Raw genomic sequence first — 25,707 nt, forward strand, 5'->3', positions numbered from 1 at the left:
TGAAAGGGGTTTCCCCCCAAAGGGCCCAAATTTCCAAAAAAACTGTGTTTTAACCCCCCCCCCCCCCCCCCCCATCTCCCTTTACTCTATCCAAATCTGCAAGTAAAAGTTTGGCTTCAGTTCTTTAATACATTTATCCCTCGGCTTGACATTTGCAGGAGATCGGCTCTTAGAATATATTCCCTCAATGCACTTTGTATTCACCAGCCCTAGTTTGGTTGCAGCAGATTCATTACAACAAATATGAGTCAGCCCTAGCAGGCAGCCCTGGCCGCAGACAATTGTGCATTGTAGTGTGCCACACATTTGGAACTGTTATTATAACCCTCTTTTTCTCATGTTGGATTCCAGCAACTTAGACGTCAGACGTAAGAAGGGCAAACAATGTATGGTAATTCTTCTGAGCTGGATTTGTAATTGCAAGGTATTCTGCTCAAACAAGCATCTCATTTAGCAGATGTGGGGCCGCAGTGCTCATCATACGTCTGCAGCTCTCTGGTGCTCTCTTGTGTCATAACATAGTATTGGGATCTCATTAAGATAGCACCTAAGGGAAGAGTCCTGCCTAGCCATCTTTCAGACTAAAATAATTAATTCATTAGTAAACACACAACACTTAAAGCACTTCAGGATGTGCAAAGATTAACCCTTGCAGTGGGGCTACCCCCACACTGCAAGAGTTAACTGCTCGTTTGTGTCTAGGGGACGGATTAAAGAAGATATACTCACCTGATCCTCGATTCTGCCTGGCTAATATACATGTCCCCACAGCCTCTTCATCCCGGGGCTCCAGCAGTCTAAGGACCCATGGAATCATCACGTCTAATGCAGGTCCATTAGACGTGAGGATGCCAAGGGACATTCCACCACCAGAGTGGAGGGGCAGAGAGGTGAGCCGTCGCCACCGAAGGGTGAGTATATTTTCTTTATTCTGGCTCCTAGACCAAAACGAGCAGTTAACCTTTGCAGTGGGGGAGTTAATTTTTGCACATACTAGAGTTCTGCTTTAAAGCAGAAGCAAACCGCTTTGCAGTTTTGTTTATAATAGGGATGCGCCGATACTGATACTAGTATCGGTATTGGTGCCGATAGGGAGTATTTGGGCGAGTACTCGCCCAAATGTTCTGATGCCTTCCCCGATACTGGAACTTCCGGTCAGAGGAAGATTTCCTCTGACCGATAGTGCCTAGGGGAACATGCATTGAAGCATTGAGATTGATGTCCTCAGTGTTTTTGTTTTGTTTTTTCTCTTTTTTGATTGGACAGCTTGGACCATTGGTCAAAACCATCCACAGAGCTCAAGTCTCTAAGGCCTGGTTCACACCTGGGCGTTTTGTAGTGCGTTAGAACGCACTGCAAAACCCTCAAACACCGAAATCCCATTATTTCCTATGGGTATGGTTCACACCTGGGAGTATTAAAGGCCGTATGAACATGCTACAAAACGCCCTACGCCCAAAGAAGTACAGGAGCTTCTTTGGGGCGTTTTTGTAGCGGGTTTCCATTTGGATACAGCCAAGTAGCTCTCGGAAACGCGCGTTAGTCGCGCGTTTTTTTTACCGCGAATCGCTGTAAAAATGCTTGTCACGAAACACGCGACAAACGCGCATATACGCCTAGGTGTGAACCCAGCCTAACACAGAGTAGAGGCTGTTCCAGCTCTTGACTCACTAGTTAGGTTACACAAGCACTGGGGAAGCCCGCTGCTGTGTAACCTAACTTAGCTGTCAAAAGCCGGATGCAGCACCGCCTGTAATTGATAGGCAGTGCTCCATCCATGACAGGTTACACAGTGGGGACGCTTTCCCTGCTCTGTAACAGACTTGAAGCTGACAGCTTTTTCCTCCATAAAACTAGGTGAGGCTCTGCCTCATCTGCCTCACCTGCCTCCCCTGACTGCATATCCCTGGGTAGAGCCCCTGTCATGGTTTTATGGCTGTCTCTGTCTTGTTTAGAAGATTCCCCTAACTTCCTGTCAAGACAGGAGGAAGTGATGAGAAATCTCTCCGATGGGGCCATGTAAACAATCAAAAACACATTTTTAGTAGAGTGGGGAAGAGTTGGAACTTTTGGCAGTGTTTTTACTTCTGTCGTACCTTCCTGTCCTGGTGACAACCCCTGCTACCTTTCTTGTATGGATCACAGGGATGGCAAGTGAGGGAAAATCTCTGCAGTGAGGTCACAGACAGAATAAAAAACCTGACAGAAATGTTAACTCTTCCCTATTCTGTCCAACACTAAAAAATTACTGGAGTCAGGAGTCAATTGGATAAACTGAGTGATTCAAATTGCTAGTTGAAAACAAAACCCTTCTTTACCTTAAAGTGACATTAAACCCTCAGATTTTTTAACATAAAACAATACTGTAATGTGTGCCTTACTGTAATCCATGGTTGTTTCCCTTCTCTTTGCTGCTCTTCCTTTTAAATCTGTATCTTTTCTCATGCTTGGCAGAACTTCTGTTTTGCAGCAGACTGCCTTGTCTCAGGAATGGATACATGGTGTCTGTGTGCAGGTTCACAACCTGAGCCAGCACTACAGGAAGAGGCACTCAGCTGCAAAGGGAAGTTCTAATGGCCAATTTTGGGTATGCTATTTTTTTGCGATTTTGCGAGTGCGCGCAATTTTTAAGCTTGACATGTTTGGTGTCTATTTACCCGAAGTGACCCCGTCTTTTATATTTTACCAAAAAAGTGGGTAATATTAGTTGTTTTATAACATAATGTTAAAAAAAAACTTTTTTTTTTCAAAATTTGCAGTAATTTCTCCTGAATATAGTAAAAAATAAAAAAACCCCAGTGGTGATTAAATACCACCAAAATAAAGCTCTATCTGTCCCAAAAAAATTGTATAAAATTAATTTCAGTACAGCGTTGCATGATGGAATAAACGTCAGTCAAAGTACTGCAGCGCTGAACACTGAAAAATGGCCTGGCCAGGAAGGGGGTCTAAACACCTGGTCTTCAAGCGGTTAATGTACAACTTTAATACAAGTAGTTGCACTGGACATGGGAGTTGTCAGACAAGTCAGGCCCTGATATCAGACAAGTCAGTACTCAAATAACAGAGTGAACATAGTTTCAGAAGGGCACACAAAGGAGGGTTGTACAAAGCTAATACAAAGGTATCCTGTGCTGTTTGCTCTTAGGGCAAGACTATGAATTTTATACATTTAAATGGCTGACAGGTTCACTTTAACTACCGGTACTGGTGATTAATATATTTTACTTTTCAATACTGATTTTCGAAATCCAAACTTAATCCAAACTTAATTAAAATATCATGGGGGGAAGTTAATGATATAATTTCCCAGCTGATTACGTTATTCCCCATAGGAAATCTTTATTCGGATTCCTATATGTCATGCACTGCATTTTATTATTAGTATTTTCCTTGGTTGATTGGCAAATGTATTTATTTAGTTGAGGTTTTTATAGATTCACGTTCACAGAATTTAAAATAACAAGTGTCAGGGATCATTCAGGTCTGTGCTTTTAAAACTTGTTAAAGTGTAGTCTTGGTGTACTGAAAAAAATCATTTTTGGTGGATACCTATTGCGCCTGCAACCCATGCAAAGTTCAAGAGTACACTGCCAGATGCACCACAGCACCAGTGTGGAATATGGACAGCCCTGATAGGGTTGCTGGTTTAAACTGTATCTCCATCCCAAATGTTGAGTTGAGACGGGTTAGCGTCCCTACTAGGTGTTTACTGGTGTCCATGGCTCCTCTGGGTAGATTTCCCCTCACTTCTTGTTCTGGTGACAACCTTGTAACCATTTGTTAAAAAGTAACTTCAGGGTGAGGATAGCCCCATGGTATAAAAAAATTGTGACATTCTAAATTAGTTAAAATAAATTAAAGGACTTGTAACGTCCCAGCATATACTATCCGGTTATAACATCAGCATTGTAATAGGAACACACACCAGAGTTGTTTTTCATTATACAATCAAAGCTTACTTGAAAAAATCCCTTTTATGTAGTGAGTGCTCATTTATGAGGGTGTGTTTAGGGGGGGAGTTAAGGCCGGGGCAGGGTAGGGGTTAGGTGGGGCAACTGGTGGCGAGTAACTCTAAAGGCCTGGCTAGTAGCTCAGGACTTGACATTTTGAGCCCCAGTGCAGGGACAGCCCTGTTTTTAGGAGTGGGATAGAACTTATGGAAATTCAATATTGAAATATATTTTTAGTTTTAGTTTTTTACTATATTAAACCCGCCCCACCCCTAGTACGTTCTTCCTCTGCCCCTGCTCTCCCCTAATTTTAAAATGATTCAAGCACACATACCTGACTTCCAGGTGCCTTACATGTGATGAGCACTGTCCTTCTTCCTCTTCTCCATTGTTGGGCAGCAGGTGGTCTAAAGTTATGCATAGAACTGCATTAGCTGATGTGTTAGCTCCCAGGGGTGAGTCATCACATGCCTGAGGAAGAGCTCCCGTGTGGCCTCAAAATGTTGCACTGACACTGTTTGCGATCGCTTCAATTAACGTTTTTAACTATTGATTAGCAGATTTGTGATACCTTCTTATCTGTGTGCTGACACCAGCCTACTTGCTTATGCTAAAGCACCCACTCACTCCAGGCCTGGTCCAGGAACATATGCATTGGGAATATATTGAGCGACGTACTCATTGACAGCCTTGGATTATGTTGGATAATGCTTGACCTCATTCAACGCCGAAGTTGGGCAGCCACCAGGAACAGAGGGGGCTGTGGAGGGCAGTGCTGTAGTGTGCAGACGGTGGAATGTCTATTAGAAACTTTTTTTCCCCCCACAGGATAGGTTATGCAATGTAAAATGTACAGTTTACAAGATCAGTAAAATGAAAATTGTTCTGACAAAAGGCTGCATATGGCCCCATCCATAGATAAAACCCATAGAGATCCAGCCCCGACAATTGACTTTCATTAGCCCTTCCTAGGGAGTAAAGCTACACTGAGATACAGCTGCATACCTTTTCATTATTTCATATCATAAGGAAGAATTTCCAGCTAGACAAATTTCTTTCAAGAAAAAAAAAAAACATCAAATCATTTCCTGTTATTTCGCATTTTGTCTCCAGCAGGCTAATGTTGTCGCCAGTTCCGATTCATCTTAATGAGTAGAAGCATTTTCATACATGCAGTGATGTGTTTTACGCTAGTAAAGCCTCAGTGGTCCTTTGTTGCATATACCCAAAAGACCTGTGAAGCTTTAAAAGCTCCACGCATAGCTCAGCATCAAAGAGTTCTTTTGTAGGCCATATAAATGGCAACACAATTATTGGATTCACCCATGTGGCGTGATAACAACCTGTGCGCCAAGGCTATATATAACATGCCAACTCCGTAATAGCTGTATTGATGTCCACTTTGCAATGTGAACTGAACACATAGGGGTCACTAATGAAGTGACAGTATTCAATGTGGCCTGTCTGTACAAACTGAAAAATGGGGGTCTGCAGAAGCCCAGAGAGATTAAACAAATTACTCACCCCAATTGCTCAGTGCAGAGTTGTTTTGCTAAGTGTTTTCAATTGTGTCCATGCCCAATCAACACCTGTATGTTGGGATCTCAAGTCACCCTGATGTTCAGGAAGTCTCCCGCTATTAGATAGCGGCTCCCTGACGTCCGCGAGAGAGGCATTTTCTCCCTGAAAGGTTTACTCTGAGTAAACCTTTCCGGTAAGATATCAGTGGGTAAGGTGATCTATTGTCCCTTTAGACATCAAGTTTAAGCTCCGCAGAAAGGCACTGAATGGGACATGCTTTGTTCCTCTCCTCTCTGGGTATGAGCGCACAACAACAGAGCTCTCCTACTGTGTAGCCTAGTACCACTGTTATCAGCAGTGTTCAGCTGTGCAAGATTCTACCTCCTCCGGTGATTGTGGATGTAATATAGGGCTGACTACAGACCAACAGATGTTCCATCTATTGTTTCCAAATTTCAGAGACCTGTGCAATATTGACAAGGAACTTACAAAGTGCATATTATATCCTGCCTTAATGTTAAATTATCAAACGCCAAGGGATGGCAGAATGAATGCACGCTAGGTAGCACATTTTATTCATCTTGCTGGAAAATGCAATGCATTTGACACAGACAGAGACTTTGATCCATTGCTTTAGTTAATACATGCTTTTAAACAGCTTATGTATGGGTATTTTCTATCCACAATACATGCCTCCATGCACCTGTCATTGCACAGAAGAAAATCACGATTTTATTATCTTGGTGGTTCCTGGTCCTCTTACAAAACATTTTCCAGCAAGATGGGAGCTCTTAGTACTTTCATACTTTCTGTTTTTTTAAATTCTTGTTCAGAGTTAGGCCCCATTCACACCTGACCGTTTTGTAGCGCGTCCTACGCTCGATGAACGCTCTACAAAACGGTCAAAAAAATAAATAGCATTGTAGTCAATGGCCTCGTTCCCACCTGTCCGTATTTCCGCCCGTCCCGAACGCACTACAAAACGGCCCACGCATGAAAAGGTCCCAGAGCGTTTTTTGCTGCGTATTGGTCCGTTTTGTAGGGCGTTTTCCATTTGTATACTGCCAAGTAGCCTTTGGAATCGCGCGACGGTCGCGCGGCTTTTTTACCGCGAATCGCGGTGAAAAAACCGCGTGACGGTCGCGCGACAGACGCGCATATTACAATACGCATAGGTGTGAATGGGGCCTTAATGTTCAGATTCTCCTCACATTTTTAAATCTTACACAGGCTGAAGTGATGGCAAATTCTATAAGTTGACAGATTTTAGCTTATCCCAAATATTTACTAAACATGGTCATACTAAATACTTAACGCTTTATCATAACAACTTAGAAATCTTAAAATCATACATAGTAGTTTGCCTGCTTCTAGCCCAAAGTTTTTCTAGACTGTCACAATTAGAGTAGGTGTGTAAGGGCTTTAATAGAATGATGAAGCCCTGTCTTAACCTGGGTGCATTTAAGGCTGCCTGGACAAGGTCCAGAGTAGCACTGCCACCCCCTGCCTTTAAGATTGTAGTACCCACCTTCTACCCTTTGCCTTTAGGGTCAGAGTAGCACTGCCAACCCTGGGCTTAAGATCATAGTGCCCCTTCTAATAACTGCCTTCAGGGTCAGATTAGCCTTGCCACCCCCTGCCTTTAGGGTCAGAGTAATCCTGCCACCCACTACCTTCTGGGTCATTCTAACCCTGCCACACGCTGCCTTTAGATTAAGATTAACTCTGGAACATGCTACCTTCAGATCGTCTGATCTCTATGACTAAGCCCGTGATTGAGTGAAACGCATCAGTGGGGGCGGACCTTGGGCGGGACACCAGTTGTGTAGAAGCTTCAGTGAACTATTCCAACGGGATCCGGTGTATGGCCAGCTTTCCTTCTGATTTTATGGGCTCATATTGGAGCAAGGACATGCTCCCATTGGCAAGCACTTGCCACTGGGCCGTGGAAGAGCGGTGCTTCTATTGTGTGTTCTCCATGCTGCCTTCAGAGTCATAGTAAGAATTCATGTTGATGGGCATTGTTTTCCTGTGCTTGACGTGCGTTTGGAGAACATGTCAATTGCAGGTCGTATAAATCTCTTTGACTTTGAGCTTACCTGACCTTAAATGTATCATGAAGCACCTTTATATTGCCTATAGTGGCAATCCAACTTGTCTTGAATTATATTGTAACTGTACTGTCTTCCTTTATATTGTAAAGCGCTGCACAAACTGTTGGCACTATATAAATCCTGTATAATAATAATAACAATAATCATATTTATTGAAGAATGCCTTGTGTATTTATGTAGGAAGAGGTAGATTTCTGTGTTTAACATTTCCCGTATTTACTTTTCAGGGACTATTAACAGAGGTGGAAGCCTGCCTGCCCTGCTTCGTCCTCCACCAGCCATGATTCAGCGCCATCTAGATATGAAGCCTTTTCTCTCTTTTCCTGTGGAACCACAGCCAGCCTTGGGACTCTTCCCTAGGTTCAGCACGGTAAGAATGACAGGACTATTAAGCTCTCTATGCCTTGTTTTCTAGTTATATCAGATTTAAGCGTATTAAAAGTTTGCAGGTTTATACAATAGAAGTAATTTTATATCCGTTTGCAAATGTACAATTTCTACTTCTGAGATGGAGTATTTATGCATATAACCACCTATGACTTTACTCTTGGCTTTTATGATTTGCATACTTTTCCCAGGTCAGTATAATAGCTAGGCGTTCATTATTTGGTGGCAAACTCCATATTTTCGTCATGTAAGGTTCACTTTACAGCTTACATAAAAAAGTTGTTAACATAATACAAAAGTCAGTCTGCTTTCCCCTACATTGTTAGCATCTTGGGTCCCAGTTTTGAGCCATTTCAACAAATTTAGACCAGCTGTCAGCATGTACCTTTTTTCAGGATCTGCTCATTGGTTTGGGTCTTTGTACAATAAATGAATTTATCATCTATTGGTGACTCCTTGACATCCATTCTATCGCTGCCATCAGGTGCCTCTGAGATTTAACGGGCTTTCTTTTGTTTTTTATGTGGTGGGACCACACAAGATCCTTGGGAGCTGCCATTGCTGACTTGGATTTAAAAGTGTAGGCTGGAGAACAGTCATCCTGGCTTCACTACATGACTTGGAATTACTATGCAGCCAAGAAATTCTTATAAGTCTAAATGCCTATCCTGCATGCTGGTTTCATGTCAGTCACTCACTCGATAGTGAACCCAGTATGAGGATGAAAGCCCTGAAGCCTGCCCAGCTAAACCTAGTCAATAATGGCAATTCCTGTACTAATGTCTTCAAAGGTTCCTTTTAAGCAACCATAGTCAATCAGTACTAATGCCACTATTTATTACTCAATCAATCAGTACTAATGCCACTATTTATTACTCTGTCCAAACACCATACCAGTTTGTCCATATAATGTATAGGTAAACCCACTCCCACCTATGAGAAGCCTCATTCTTGGGGCTTTCAACAAACAGAGGAGCATAGGAAATGTATATATATTTATATATATTAATATATACAGTGCAATATAAATGGGTAAGCCGTATTAGTCCGGTAGACAAGATGTAAAAAAAAACAAAAAAAAACGTAGTAATGCAGTGTGCAATGATACCTTTCTTATTGGACTAACAACATATATAAAAGACAAGCTTTCGAGAGTGAACCTCTCTTCTTCAAGTCAGAAGCAATACTGATTACTTTCAACATCGCGTGGAGTTACGAGGCAGCCCAACAAAGTCATCTCGTGGAGTTATCTCGTGGCCCAACGAAGTACTGGTGGGGTGGTCATAATAATCTGGCCTCTTAGTGTATATAGCGCCAACAGTTTGCACAGCACTTTACAATATAAGGAAGACATTACAATTACAAAATTATAATACAATTCAAGACAAGATGGTAAGGAGAACCCTGCCCGTGAGAGCTTACAATCTAAAAGGGAGGGGGAAGTGACATGAGGAGGTAGCTGTGTGGGGATGAATTGTTTGAGAAATTGATATTTCAGTGGTTAGGTTGAGGTTGGATAAGCTTCAGGTGACCTATGGTTAGTTTGGGCTCTGCCCCTAAATTGAGCCCAGTATCCTAAAACCAATAGCTGGAGAAGCCAAAATATCCCAAAATATTTTAACGAAAAAAACAAACAATTTTTTGGGATAACGTGGCATATGTTGTCATTTTGTGATACCATTTTATACAGCTCCTCACAAAAGGCTGTGCCATGCCAAACAGGCCTTACGCGATCACTGATGTACCTTACTAAAAGAGTGAAAAAGAATAATACTCTAAATAGATCAAGCTGTTACCCAAAATAATGAGTACAATAATTCAGATCAATTGCAGACTACCAGCAGCAATGAATGAAAAGGTGTGGAGGGTGATCTCAGCTGAAGTATAAAGCTTGTATAGCAAGGTCTGTTATTACAGGTGACGCATAAAGTTAATTAGCCCTTTAATAAAAGAAAAGACGCCTGAATTAAGCAAATGTATTAAAAAGCATTTTAAATCGGTAGATAATGGATTTACACTAATGATGCCAATGCCTGGATGTCTGGGTTATGTATTATCTGTTCTGCAGCTTTCTGGCTGCTTTGAAACTAATAATACATAAAATTTGGTGGAAAGGAATAGTGAAAGTGATGTTTTTAGTAGCCGGTCTTTCAGTTTCTGCCATGGTTTAAAAAAGAAAGTAACAGGGTTATTAAAAAAAGGGTGAAGAGTTTGGAGAAGGCAGGAGAAGTGACCAATCTAGGCCAAAATAGCTGATCCGGAAAGTGAGCTGAATTGGAGAATTTAGCCCAGATTTGGATTGCTCACTTCTCCTGCCTTCTCCAAACTCTTCACCCTTTTGTGAATAACCCTAAAAATGTTGACCTGCCACCAGAAGAGGGACAGAGGGAAAAATACTTGATTGCGGACATTTAAGTGGCAATTGTAAGCGGCTGTTCACCCCTTCTATTTATGGTGACGCACATTAAATACATTGTTGCAATGCGTGGCATTCATTCTAGTTGGCACCCCAATACACTTGCTGACATACCTGTGTTCCAGCACAAAGTGTAACAATGCACTAAACTGCGTTGCTGTGCGGTGCACCATGGCACATATGAGCTTCAACACATTGGAGGACCATTTGGAACGAATGGCACTGTATCACAGCAATGCATTTATTTTGTCTTGCCACACATTGCAGTAACATGTGTAACACATCTTAATGGTGTGTCAAGGCCCTAAGGGCGCCTATTTTTGATTTTGGAAGGATTTACTCTCACTTCCAATTGTATCCATTGGACAGGAAGTGAAGGAAATGGCAAACAAAGCTGACATGGGTTTTAACCCTTCACTACTCTACCAAAACTAAAAGAAAATAGGCTTCATATAAATTATAAAGGAGTATTATTTTAAGGCAGTGAATGTGACTTTCACCCAACATTATTTTCAGGACAAAAAGAAATATACATGTGCAGCGCTCCCACTTCCTGGTCAGCGCTATGCCAATACTGGATAACACTACCGCTGGCTCTGAAGGTGTGATCTACAGTAAACTGAACTAACGGGTCTCCTTGTCTTTGCTCTATAAGAAACCTCTATTATGGATCCACAGCAAACCAGCGCAGCTTGGGTACTGCTATGGGTTACGACAACTCTGATTCTTCATGTCTACGGATACATTTGCAAAGAGAAGTATGGACACCGCCACTCCAGTTGCAATACAGATGTGTCTGTTTATTGACGAAAATGCAGCATTGTGCACTGAGTGTGATTATGCTGCATTTTTGTCAATAAACGGGGGCATCTGTATCTGTGCAACTGGAGTGCCGGTGTCCATACTTCTCTTTGCGCATGATAATATTTATCATCTGTTGATCACCGCTGCACCCACCTTCATTAATTTGGAATCAGTGGTCAGGAGTGCGATGGGTTCACGGACTGTTACGGATACATTTGCTGGCTTCTGCCCATCAGCACTTGACGCCCTTCTGTTGAACGATTGAAGTGAGGTCCAGACTGTAGTTGTGATGCTAGAAACCTTTATTTGCAGAACTTCAGGGAGAAAGGTAGAGGAGGGTTAGGATCATCCAGGCAGACGTAGATTCCATTGCTTTTCAGAGTGTGGTTACAGCTTCCATGCACAGCAGGTGAAGCACCTGACACAGCATTGCTTGAGGTAGAAGTTACTGATCCTCGTCTTTAGCAGTAGGTCCCAGGGTGATTCCATAGCTAGACCCCAGACTTTCAGGCCTAGTCAGCGCAGGCAGTCCAACGAACCCTCCCCGCAGGCAGGGCCGGGGGAGGAAGAAGAAAGCTCACATGGCCCAACCCAAGTATTTATCTCCTCCCCCAGCATTCACCACTGGCTCCTTCAAAAGTAATTGGCTGGAGAGGGATATCTACTCATAGCAATCCCATTGGCTGCTCTGTTCTATCACCAGGACACACCCTGGAGTGTCTCTGGTAGCAGACAGATGGCAGGCAAGGATAGATTGTTTAGGGGGAAAGCCACATGAACCAAACTACAGATTAGTATCAGACCACATACAATTTGATAAACACTAGATTTAATAGCACCCTTTCCACTAGTGCACTACACATGTTTAAACATTTTTCTTTTTTTTAGGTAGATATGCAATATTGCATATGAATATTGCATTTTTACTGTCTGAAGCCAGCAGGTGGAGCAGGTTTCTTTTCTTATGTTCACCTAGCTAACCTTGGCTACTTTTTTAGAAAAATGTAGTTGTTTACGCTTGTACACGGCCACATTTAGGGGCATACAACGTGCATTCTGGCTTTTTCAGGGGCTGAGATACACAACTGCTGCGTTCAGCCGTCCTTAGATATGATTGGCTGTGCACAGCTGTATGCGGGTATATGCATATGTATAGTGTATGAACGTATTCCCTGAAAACACAAAGTCTGCATTCAGGCAATATAGGCATATGCTATGCACAGGTTTACCGAAATACTGGCGTAACTCACCTTCTCCTCTCCTACCTTCTTTCTTCAGTTGGGACCATATGGACATTCAGTTAAAGAGAAAGGTAGAGAAAGAGACGGTCTCAGGGAAAATAATCTACTGCTGTGCCCTTTCTTTAGAAAATCCTTAATGCTTTACAAAATGAGTGTTATGAGTGTGCCCTGTTTATTTGTAAAATAAAGACTTGATATAAATAATAACTGATTATACAAACATCAGTTTATATAACAACACTTAGTCACTAAAGGAAACAAAAACATTGACCCCAAACTGATGTAGCTTCACTTTAAGACACCTGTTGGCCAATTCCGAGGGCATGAGCGGGTAGCATTAGAGTTTTACAAGTGTTAGAAACTTGGGAATGTTTAAGTAGATATTCTTAAACAGAATTAGTAGCTAGTATAAGTACATGTAACTTGAGATGTAGGTTTACTTGCCCTGTAAGTCTAAAGGAACACATTGAGGAGTTTCAGTAAGTGCTCTGACTTGAAGGCACAAAAATTTAACCTTGCATACTTCAATTCTTTTACAGGGTATTCTTTTTTGCCTTGTATAGTGCAATGTATTCCATCCCACATACCAGCAACATTATTTAAACATCACAAGGTCTTGTGGATGAGGTAGCAGAGCAGCAGCGTAGTTGGTATTGACATATTATAAATGCGCTACATCCACCAGCGTTTGCCACACTGCATCTCTTGTAACTTTTACAAGGTAATCAAACAATAAAATTGATCTTGACATTTACAAACTTCATATCCAGGAATAGAAGGCAATACATATTCCCTCTTAGTGGACTTTCCACTTGGGACCTTGGGTTGTGTGGCCTGTGAGCTATTTGTTACAGTGTAATTACATTGCTGCATTTAGCAATGGATTCTGCCTGCTATAGGTCATCCATTGTCATCTTTAAAAACAGACATATTTGCCAAAGAGAAATCATTGGATTTATATTCTGCTCACTGATCCATGACTGCTGCTTTCGTTTTGCTGACATTTAAAGTGAACCTAAACGAAAATGTTAACTTAAAACTATGTTAACAGATTTGCTGGGGCGAATAAATTTAGAGCAACAAAATGGCTTATATACAGTACTTGCCTATCCTGGAGGAATTGCTGCTGCAGTACTGGTTAGATCAGGGATAAGCAATTTCGGCACGCCAACTATTGTGGAACTCCAAGTCCCATGAGGCATTGGAAAACTCTGAGAGCCAGAGTAGTGCAAGGCATGAATCCCAGAGGCAAAGGCATGATGGAATTTGTAGTTTCACTACAAATGGAGTGCTGAGGTTAGTCGACCAAAAACCTATGTGGTCGTATGATCTCTGCTGATATTAGCAGATCAGAAGCCTGCGGTTTTGGCAATGTTGCTAGCACTGAAGGGATCCTTGAACAGCATTTTCTGTTGGTGGGTACTTCTGATTAGGGATGAGCCGAACACCCCCCTGTTTGGTTCGTATTCGAACATTAGAACATCCATAAAGTTAGGCGCTCGGCGAGCGCTAGAACTGCCGATGTTCGATTCGAACTCATGTTCGAATCGAACACTTAGCCCATCCTTACTTCTGATACATTAATACAAGGTGAAGTACCAATGGACCTGCTATTATCTATGTTTCCTGAAAAAGCTTTTGTTGGCTAAAGCACTCTTTTAAAGTTCAACTTCACTCCCTACGTGTTTTGTTTTTTTAAAACCCTCTTACTTTTTTGCTGGGGTTATCAACAGTAGACATACTCACATGCCCAGAGAAGCCAGCATTGCCCCGCTGTGATCCACCTCTCTGCTGTTCCACTCCATCTCTTGCGCTGCCATCCTCCTTTCTGACCTCATTGGGAGCATGTTGTCTCTTGCTGGTTCTTGCGGCCCCTGATGATGCACGGCTAAGTCCACCATCCTCCAGCCACTGTGTGAAAGCTGAAGCCTCCTGGGATTTGTGATATGCATATCCCAGGAGGCTTCAGGGGCGGGGTACATGTCATTCTTGTCTAGTCGAGAATGGAGGAAGGGGTGATATTAAAAAAAAAAAGTAAATAAACAAAGCAAAAAATAAAATGAAGTCAGCTTTTAGGATTGCAGAGGGGAAGAACATTGCAGTGATGTAAACTGCATTTTTGGAGTGAAGGTCTGCTTTAAGTGAAAGTTTTTACACTGATCCCTTCTATACCAATGTATTTCTGTCATAAAGCTGTCCAACTACACTATACTATACTTAAAGTGACATTAAACCCTCAGATTTTTTAACATAAACCAATACTGTAATGTGTGCCTTACTGTAATCCATGGTTGTTTCCCTTCTCTTTGCGGCTCTTCCTTTTAAATCCTCATGTCTTCTCATGCTGGGGGAGAACTTCCCTTTGCAGCTGAGTGCCTCTTCCTGTAGTGCTGGCTCAGGTTGTGAACCTACACACAGACACCATATATCCATTCCTGAGACAAGGCAGTCTGCTGCAAAACAGAAGTTCTGCCCAGCATGAGAAGAGATGCAGATTTAAAAGGAAGAGCAGCAAAGAGAAGGGAAACAACCATGGATTACAGTAAGGCGCACATTACAGTATTGTTTTATGTTAAAAAATCTGAGCGTTTAATGTCACTTTAAGTCTCCTACATGCATAAGAAAATAACTGACATAAAAAAGGTAACATTAATGTAGATGTATAACACAACATGCAACCTCTAGACCTCCATCAAAGACTGTACCCCAGGACTCTGGCCCTTCTTGCCAGGTATGGTGTGTGTGTGTGTGTGTGTGTGTGGTGAAGGGTGGCATCTTACACCAAGGGATTGATTCTTCCAGATGGTTGCCGTTCAATAGAATAAGTGTAAGGATGAATTGTTTTTCATTATATAAGTAATCAACCAGTAAAAGCAAGCCAAGATAAACCACCCAGTTTAGAATACCATGTTTCTGTTTTTCTCCCTGCTTTTCATGGTGTGTAGTACTTACATTTAGCCTGCAGGTGCTGCTGTTGCAATTGTACACCATGAGCTTTTTAACCCCTTCATGACTGAGGCCCTTTTTTCAATTTTTGCACCCATGTTATATTCCACATTTTAGGCCTGAAAATGACGTAAAACCCCCCAACATTATATATTTAGGAAACATTAACAACCATGAACTGTAAACTGCTATTAGAAAAAGGTTTGCATGATTGAGAATTTTAGTGTCACATATTGTTTAATAGTCCAGATACATCTTTATTCCATGTTGGATTGAGGGGACAGCATACTGTGTAAGGCGATTTCTTTACTGTCCCCTCAACTCAACATGGAATAAAGATGTATTACGACTATTAAACAGAGTGTGGCACTCCAATTCAAAATCTTGCAATGGGACACTACAAACCATGGAGACAATGGAGATCCTCTGGAATGTAGAAGGTGCCTGTCCAGTAGTCAGATCCCCTATACTGACTCTTTCACATCTTAAAGGAGAACTATGAGGTGAGTGATTTTCACTCACCTCATAGTTCTAGCCGACCTGTGACAATGAGACTGTCAAGGAAATCCGCACAAATAGGATAAACCTAGTGGGAGCAGGGCTTTCTTTTCATTAAAGAGGACTGTAGCGCTCACCCCCGAAGGAGCCGCTGAATGTTGAAATGGGTTCTCCAACCTGTTGGTTCTAGCTACCAGTCCCCTTGGATCAGCAACAGCACACCGACACTCACGGACAGAACAGCTCGAGTCTTAGGGTCTTTTTAGGGTATTTATTTGCAACATCAATAGGAGAGAGAGGGTTTAGGATCTGTAGGATGCCATAGGAAATACTTTGGAGGACAGCTATCTCCCTTAGCAACCGCTAAGGCTGATATCGCTGTGATCTGGTCCCAGAGACCAATAGTAGTAGTAATACTGTGAACAGATACCTGTAATAGGGTGTGGGATCTCTCTTGCGGGTCCCAGACGGACGCTCGCACCAGCTCCTCTGCGGTACCCCTCAACAAGCGGACTCCTCCCCGACCCAGCTTCCATCAGGTATTTTCCTTAGCAACAGGATCTGGAATCTCTGTGCCCTCAGCATCTGCAACTGCCAAGGAGCACTCCAGGTTAGTAGTAGTATCTTCTTAGAACAAGGCACGAATCACCTGCCACGTGTATGGGCCCAGCAAAGTATCAGTGTATCCTTAGGCCTCCAGGCCCCTCAGCACCTGCCATGTGCTGAGGCCCAGGCCAGTTTCCTGCATCACACAGACCTCCTAGGGCGAGGCCCCTAGGGGAAGAAGACCTCTGCACAGTGTCCCCAGACCTTGTATTACCTGCCCTCAACCATGCCTCTGAGTCATCCTACTCAGGGATGGCTAGGGTCAGGTGCATGGTCATAACCTGAGGATAGATCCTCCCTCACTGTATGCCAAGGCTCCCTTTTCCTCAGCAACAGGAGGAGCAATCGATCCAGCAGACTCAGGGACACCTATAGAATGCAGAGCTCTGTATAATCAGTATCCAGACTGATTACAGTCCAGGTATCTCTAAATTGAATAGCGACATTTTAGAGGGCGCTGCAGGACCTTTACCCATACTTTAAAAATAACAACAAACACACCTTTAGAAATGTTTAGTAATGACAATCTACACACACACACTTCTAGATAATTGCCGGCTTTGTATTCTTTGCAGACCTTATTTCTCTTTTCTTTCCCAGTCTTCTGACAGTGGCCATGTAGTCTTCTGACAGTGGACAAGGGCAGATTACTAGTTATCCTATTACTTCCTTGATTTATCGCACATGTGACTAGGACATGTGACCATGCACATCATCTCAGGGGAATAAAATGCCTTTCCTTGAGATCTCCTGAGATTACAGAAGAGATTTCCCAGCAATGCTCTGCTGATGACAAGGCAATGCCAGTCTGCATTGCGTTGGCAAACTGAAGTCATTTGCACCTTTCATAGCAGGAAGTGAATGCTCTGCAAGTGTATTTCACAATCACAGCATTTTACACCCGACATGTCTATGTTATTATTAATCATTATACGTAAAGTGATGCATTGGTAGAATTTGATTTTTGAGTGTAAAGTCCGCTTTAAAACAAAGTTTGGCGTTGTTTAATTCTGTATTTTACAGGCATAGTAGATGTGTGTCCCATAACTGTACAGCAGGAAATGATCAAACCAGCGACAGTAGCACTGTACCCTAATGACCTCTGTAATTTCTCCCCAACAACATACTGTACATATAGATTCCCCATCTTTGCTTCATGTTGTATTGTATAAGAGAAATATGCACACCTACCAACTCAATGAGATGAAGAAGAATGTGTTCTATTTGTAAAATATTTAGGTGAACGACACACTTCTGCACATAATCTAACTGTTCCAAGTATAAAACAAAATGGACCTCGAATTTATTATTTGCAAAATACACACTTTCTTATCATAAAATAAGCTATATTATAAAATAATACCCTGCAATGTTTTTATAGACACTTGTGCTTGTTTAAAAAGTAGTTATGCTGCCCATAGGATTCACAGTCCATTGTGTTAATGAAGTTATAAAGTAATTATTGGTTGCTGGCAACTTCTTTGTACAATGAAACTAAACAATACCTTACAGAGTGGGCTCTAATTTATGTGTGTATATATAGATTTATATATTTATATCCTTTGTAAAGAGCTCAGAAAAAGACATTTGTGAAGGATAAGAAGCAATTAGGAGTTGTGTAATGAAATTGTTGTCTTTGATCAGACTTCTTGGCTTTTTATAAAAGCTTCCAAGTATTGTGCAGCTGATGTGCATTCTCTGTTTCCTAATGGTAGCAGTGTATTCTGTGGATAGTGGTCTACCACTCAGTAAAGCCCTAAGACATCCAGTCAAGGAGAGGAATAGATTTGTGATTTCCAATTTAATTTGGGGGCAGTCTAAAGGGTTCTTCTCTTCAATTGGTTAAAGGAGAACTATGAGATGACTGCTTTTCACTCACCTCATAGTTCTAGCCGACCTGTGACAATGAGACTGTCACAGGTTGGCTCAGTAGATCGGGAGGTGAGCGAACACATACCGGGTTCGCTCGCCTCTCGATCCTGTCAGGGCTCTCTGCCGTGACAGGGGCGGGTACAGCTGGCTCTGCCTCTTGATAGGCAGAGCCAGCTGTCACTCACTGAGCTTAGGGTAACGGGAGGACGCTAGTTTGTGTCCTCCCGTTACCCTAAGGAGAACTATGGGGAAAAACACTGACCCCATAGTTCTCCTTTAACATAAAAATACTGTATTACGGCCACTAGATGGTGCTGAGCATCAAAAGAAATGAATACATGTTAGGAACGAGATACAATGTTGCAATTCAAGAGAACGCTAAAGAGAATGAGCATATCAACGTAGCCACTGCTATCCCCATAGTATCAGTGGTGCATTTGTATGATCATTCCCACCAGCATTCTCTAGAATTGTAACATTAAGGCCAGAGGCGTAACTAGAACCTTCAGGGCCCCGGTGCAAGAAACCATGAATGCCCCCCCCCCCCAACCCCCCACCACCATGGCACCGCATGGTTAACAGGCAGGCTGCTGAGGTCCCCAGCAAGCGCGGGACCTCAGGCAGCCGTTTGTTTAACATTTTAGTGCCAGTGTTCTCTCAAGAACGCCGACCCAGTATCTGCGCTTACGCACAGACGGGATAAACGAGGAAACCGGCATTTATTTACAAAGTATTCGTTTGTAATGGTTAATTGTGACCGTTAATAATATACCATGCATGGCAGTAAATGATGGATGGCAATAAATGATGGATGGAATTTTATTAACAGTCCCAATTAAAGATTTTCCCCGATAATACTGGTCTGTGTGCAAGCGTAGATGCTGAGTTTGGAAAATTAGACTACATCTGCTTTCTCGACAGAACACCGGTATCTGCGTTTAGTGTTGGGGCATTTTCACCAGTATGAGTACTGGTGAAAATGCCAAGTATTGGCAGTGGTGTATGCCTACTTAAACATATAATGCATTGCTGGAACTTGTAGTCCTACATAGTTGGAGCTATTCTGCATTGCTGTATGATTATACAGCAATGCAGAATACCACCAGCTACACTGGACTACAAGTCCTAGCAATACATTATAATAAAGTCAGCAATGCAGAATATCACCAGCATCCCCCCAGGACTGGTGACAGCCTCTCCATCCTCGCCGCACAGCCACCCATACATGCTGCGGGTGGCTGTGCGACAGGGAAGGAGCGGCACGATCTCGGGGGGGCCCTCATCTTCCTCGCTGGGCCCCCCCAAGTGGCAGAACGCCAGGGCCCAGTCACAATTGCGACCGTTGCGACCCTCATTCATATTGACATGCACAGCCGTATATTGTGTGCATGTCCCTGCAGAAACCTGCACCCTAGAGTGACATTCTGTGTCTGAGAGTGTGCATTTGTACCTGTACGGATGAAAAACTTTGGGTCGGTGTGTAGTGGCATGCCACATTGTCATGTCATAAAGCTATACAGGTTGCTACATGCACCCGCTGTCACTCCTTTACGCTGTATGGCTGTGCATGTCCGTGTGACTGAGGCCTTAAGGTGGAAATAAAGGGTTTAAAAAAAAGAAGCTGAAGGGTTGTTCGCACAGAATATTAGCACATTATGGCGGACTTCCCTAAAAAACAATCCCTATCACTGGCGCTGCCATCTTCACCCAGTCTTCTGGGTTCATCGTGTATGACCATCATTATGATAAATACAGCTCTGGCTATACTCCGCCATTGTCTCTAACACCGGCCCCAGCTTTTTTCTGCATTTTTTTTTTGCATTAGTCCATAAAAAATTAGACAGGAGAAAGTGGGGGGTGTAGTTGTCTTTGGCCGAGGGGGAGGTCTGTCTTCTTTCTGTTCTTTTCTCTTTTTCCTTTTGTTTAAAAAAGCCTTCAGCGCTCATAAGCTGATACTGACCAGAGCGACATAGTTTGGACTGCTTCTGAGCACACGACAAAACTTCCGGGCTATCAGGCCATTTTGTTCCAGACACTTCATTTTTAGATAACCGAGTCGATTGTTGATATAGATTTAATTGGAACTTAGTAGTATTTGTTGGTCTTTCCTGTTCTGTGTAACTGTGCAATATAGCTCTTATTTCATACAATAGTATCTCAGAAATGACACACTTTACAACCTGACAATCTCCTTTAGATCTACCACCAACTATCTAGTACAAGGGCCTGCCTAATTGGATGCACACTGAATGGATTGTTCAGGCATGTCCTTATATTACATGGTTTTGGTAAATGTACAATGGAAGTGTACAATGTGAATGTATAGTAGTGTATGGCTAACTTATTTGACGTATAGAATAAACAGAATGATTGAAGCCGGTAGAAATGAGACAAGTCAGATGTGTGGAGGAGCAGTGTGCCGTCCCAGGGTCAGCACAGCGATGCTGCCATCGGTCATTCAATGGAGTCGATGGAAAGTAGAAAAGTTTCTTCTGCATGCCTGAGTGCAGACATAGTGCAAAGCCAAGCCGCTAGCCAAGCCGCTAGCCACGCCTCCCGGTGCTGTCATTGGCTGGAGATGTGACAGGCCCCTCCCCTGAGTCCGCAGAACTCACCATGTGTAACCCTATCCTCTCCAGTCACCTGCTGAGCACCTTCAGCTAGTATATTATCATGTCATGCCGGAGCCCTGGGATGACAGAACATGCCATTAGAAAGCTATAGGATACCTGTGCAGTGGATGTGAGTTATGAGATCGGCCCATCATTGTGATCGCGGTCAGTGTGGGCTGGGTGTCTGCGGCCAGGAGTGGTCAGGGTGCATTGCACATTGCCAGGACCCTGAAATGCTGAACTATCCATCGGCTCCGGGGATGAGCCCGATAGAAGAGGTGGGTAGTGGAGGGCTGCATGCTGGCTGAGCTCCGATGTCAGCTGCATGTTGGAGAAGTGTGCCTACTGTACTACTTATATGTGATCGGGAGGGTGGATCTGGAAGGTGTCTGGGGTCATTGTGTTTTCTGTGATGTAATACATTACCTAGCTATGCCTTGTCTGTATGACTGGAAAGTATCTGACAGCCATGAGCACTGTACCTGGAAATATAATAATATGAGAGGAGACTGCTGTCCCAATGGATACAATGTGTACCTATCTAGGAAAAGGTCCAAGAATATGCCTGGATGCTCTCACTGCACACTGGCTGTGAACGTGTGAATAAGGTTGAACTTGACAATCGTAAGGGCATGCAGAGTTGAGTGGTGCCTGGCGAGGAAGGGGTTAAAAAGGCTGAACATGACACTTGTAACGGCATGCAGAGTTGACTGCTTCCTGGCGGGGAAGGGGTTAAGATCGACCATGATACATAGCGTGGTGCTCCCTGGCAGTGAAGGGGTTAATGTGGACGAACGCGATGCCACGAGCAGCGATCCTGTTTGTGAAGGGGCTAATGAGGTTGACTATGACACTTGCAAGGACATGCAGAGTTTAGCTCTTTTTGACAGTGAAAGGGTTAATGAGGTTGATCATGACACTTGTAAGGGCATGCAGGGTGCAGCTCTCCCTGGCAGTGAGGGGGTTAATGAGGTTGAACATGCCACTTATTAGGGCATGCAGAATTCAGTGCTTCCTGTCCAGGAAGGGGTTAAAGAGACTGTGCATGACACTTATAAGGGCATGTTGAGTTCAGTGCTCCCTGGCAATGAAGGGGTTAATTATAAGGTTGTCTGTAACACTTGTAAGGGTATGCAGAGTTTAGCACTCCCTGACAGTAAAAGGGTTAATGAGGATGATTATGACACTTTTAAGGACATGCAGGGTGCAGTGTTCCCTGGCAGTGAAGGGGTTAATAGGTATAATCATGACACTTGTAAGGGCATGCAGGGTGCCGTGTTCCTTGGCAGTGAAGGGGTTAATAGGGATGAATATGACACTTGTAAGGGCATGCAGGGTGCCATGTTCCCTGGCAGTGAAGGGGTTACTAGGGATGATTATGACACTTGTAAGGGCATGCAGGGTGCCGTGTTCCCTGGCAGTGAAGGAGATAATAGGGTTGATTAGGATACTTGTAAGGGCGTGCAGAGTGCAGTGTTCCCTGGCAGAGAAGGGGTTAATGGGGTTGCTTATGACACTTGTAAGGGGGTGCAGTGTTCCCTGGCAGTGAAGTGGTTAATAGGGATGATTATGACACTTGTAAGGGCATGCAGAGTGCCTGGCAGTGAAGGGGTGGGGATTGCTCTTAGGATGCTCTCGGTTTATGATAGAACAGGCTGCTGTGTGCTCAGGCTGCGGGATGCAGGATCCCATCCATTCAGGGTAAGGATGTCTGTCTTTCTAGCAGCTCCTCTGTTCTTCCTCTCCGATATCCCTCTTACTCTTTCTCCACCATCTGTTCATGACGCCTCTCTATCTCTTTTCACCTTCTGCTGCCTTTTTTTTGTGTTCTGCCTCCACTTTTCCTTCCAGTTGATCTCCCTCTCTTCCCTGAAATCTGCTTTATAATCTGTGGTGAAACATTTCTCTTGTTTTCCCCGTACAGTCCTGTTTATTCAGCTTTTGTTTGTAGTCTCTGCAGGAAATTGTTTCTACATACTTGTCTGTGTGTGTTTATTCATTTACAGTTCAACATCATTAAGCAGTGTGTGTCCCCCTAGTAGGTGGATTCATCTAGGACTGCACCTGACTACAGAATTACGGGGTTAGTTCACCCAAAGCCGACATTGCCGGGTCATCCCTTTACTGCAGGCACATCTAACTTGGGTTATCTATAGATATGAGATGGACATTGACAGACCAAACAATTGTTCCTTGGAGTAATTGTGGAATAAACATGTATGATAAACATGGCATTATTATTTCAAGGGAACAATAGCTATACTTTGGAAAAATCAGTTTTCCTCAATCTGTCAAGATCAGCCAAGATCTGTCTGCAGAGGTCACGGAAAAAAGCTGCAGTCTTTCCTGACCATCATTGGCCAGATGGGTCCACCATCTCTATGGATATCTTCATAACGGTTTTCTGGGAAATTGGATTGTCAGAGTTTTATTTAGGTTTATGGTAAACCGCTCCAAAAGGTTCTGAGTCGGTCCAAGCATATGATGCGTAAGCAGAGGTCACCTTCATTGAAAACGACATGTCAAAGCATTCCATAGAGGCAAAACTATGAAGCTGTATGCAGATCTCAACTTTTCCCTGTGTGACTTGTGTCAGTTGTTAAATCTATCTATCAGGATGGGTCGAGGTTTCCATTACTTCCTGGAAGAGTTGCTAGCACTTAGGCACTCTTCTTCCACATAATGCACAGTGACACACCTATCCTGCAATCAGCTTTCTTTCCATTTACGCAATGGTAGCATCTGACACTGACAGGTTCCATTTGCAATGACTAGTTGGAATCACTGACCTCATCATGTGGGCTCTATAACATAAATTGAAGAATATACCAAAGGAAGATCCTCCCATCGAAGCTCAGTTAAGTAAAATGATGCCAGTGGGTATATGAACTCTTCAGACTCCTGACACATGCGTTATGAACAGATTTCACATGTGAAGATGTTTGTAGGAATACCTAGTTCTGTATTGCTTTGTAAAATGTGGGAAGGTTGCAGTAGATGAATATGTTACTGGTAATGCATGTTTACGTCACAATTTTCTACTTGGGGTGTAATTATTTACATTTTAGGGTTGTAGCATATGAAATACCTGTGTCTGCACCTCTCGCTCTCGCCTGTAGAACACAGATCCGAACGGCCGTGCAGGAGGATGATGTGGGCAGGCGCATGCGCAGTCCATATCACCGGCAAGGAGAGGAGGAAAGACTCCGTGGAAGTGAATTCATGCAGCCAGCAGTGTGCACGCCGGACAGACTCCATGGTACACAGAAGACAGAGGCGACTGTGCTGGATCAGATAGCGGTATCACTGCTGGAGGGACTGCTGGAAACGGGTGGAAGAAAGAAGATGATCGCATCAAGAGGCATCACATAAGGTGAGTATTAAAAATAGAATTAGAATGGGGGGGGGGGGGGGGGGGTTTGGACCCCCCTATCCCCCCCCTTATCTACGCCCCTGCATGTTCCCTAAGGGGGTGCTATTGGACTATTCTGTCTTACAAAGGTCTAATGCTATATATGTCCATTTTAATTTATAAGTGCGCCTCAAACACTATAAACAGGCATAACCTCATACAACCTCATATAAATAGTGTGGATAGTTGTTAAGAGTACATTTCACATGTGCAGAAAAGGGGATTTTATAATATATTTGTCCAGATTTGAAAACCTGTGGTAACTCAACTAAAGAAAAAAAAAAAAAAGAACGTGTGGGGGGGGGGGGGGGGGGGAGTGTCTTTAATGTCACTTTAAATGGCGAACCTGCAAATGTTTTGGAATGCACTTTTTATGAGGACATTCCTTTGAGTTTCGAGATGTAGTAAACAACACAGACATGTTAAGGCCACATTCACACCAGATGCATTGGTAATTAACGGACATTATTGCACAGCACACCTGGCGTGCACTACCGTGCTCAAGGTGAGTTGCCATTGATTTGAATGGCACCCCAATGCACCTCCTGGCCACTGTGCAGCAATACTGTGTGCATGTACTACTTTTTTCATCACAAGGCGTGGTATTGCACGCTGCACTGTAACACATGGCGGTAGGTGTGTTGAAGTGCCATTTAAATGATTGACAATACAAAACACCTAGTGCGCGCTTTTGCAAGCTAGGTGTGCTCTGTGTTAATCGCACGCTATCATGCAATTAATGTAACACTATGGTGCAAATGGACTCCTTTTCTTTTTTTTTAGGCACACTGATCCTGGGGGCAGGGGAGCAGCACCCCAGAGTCTCTGTATGTTGTCAAATTTTTGTAGACAGACAACTGTAGGATGGTAAACATGAACTCTGCTTAGGTTAGGTTCACTTCTAACGATTCAGGTGCGTTGTTGTAATGTACGTGTGTTAACACTCTGTGTTCTCATCCACTGCGTTAGGCAGCCCATTCAAAATGAATGGGCTGGCATTGCACCCAAACGACTCAAAAATCAGACCTGCACATTTTTTTGGAAGCACACCGCAATGCTTGTTATTGCATTGCAGCGCACCTTGCGGTGCCATTCAGAATGAAAAGAGGTATGTTGCATGGGAACGTGCGCATTCCCGCAACACATTACTGTGAACGGGACCTTAGGGATCCACTTAAGAAACGTGCGGCTGTGGAAAGCATTTTCTTATCATTCAGAGCCTCCCTCCACATCTTGATCATTCTGCTATTAGCATGGACATGTGTCTTTTCTCAACCTATGTAAGTATATACTTACTCAAACCTCGAAGGCTCCAGTTATCATCC

The 25,707-nt window shown here is 43.2% G+C and overlaps 1 protein-coding gene across 2 annotated transcripts in view; it reads left to right on the forward strand.

Annotated features, from left to right (window-relative positions):
* Window positions 1-25,707, forward strand: part of ZNF385A (zinc finger protein 385A) — a 185,728-nt gene that overhangs the window by 83,748 nt on the left and 76,273 nt on the right. The window contains exon 2 of one of the 2 annotated variants that reach the window (XM_018568985.1): window positions 7,816-7,958. In XM_018568985.1, the coding sequence (XP_018424487.1) occupies window positions 7,816-7,958 (143 nt within the window). Of the gene's footprint in view, window positions 1-7,815; window positions 7,959-21,218; window positions 21,249-25,707 lie in introns of those variants that run through there. The other variant, XM_018568992.1, reaches the window with a different exon arrangement.

Source organism: Nanorana parkeri, unplaced genomic scaffold (genome assembly GCF_000935625.1).
Source record: "Nanorana parkeri isolate BGI_ZX_2015 unplaced genomic scaffold, ASM93562v1 scaffold33, whole genome shotgun sequence".
Lineage (NCBI taxonomy): Eukaryota > Metazoa > Chordata > Amphibia > Anura > Dicroglossidae > Nanorana > Nanorana parkeri.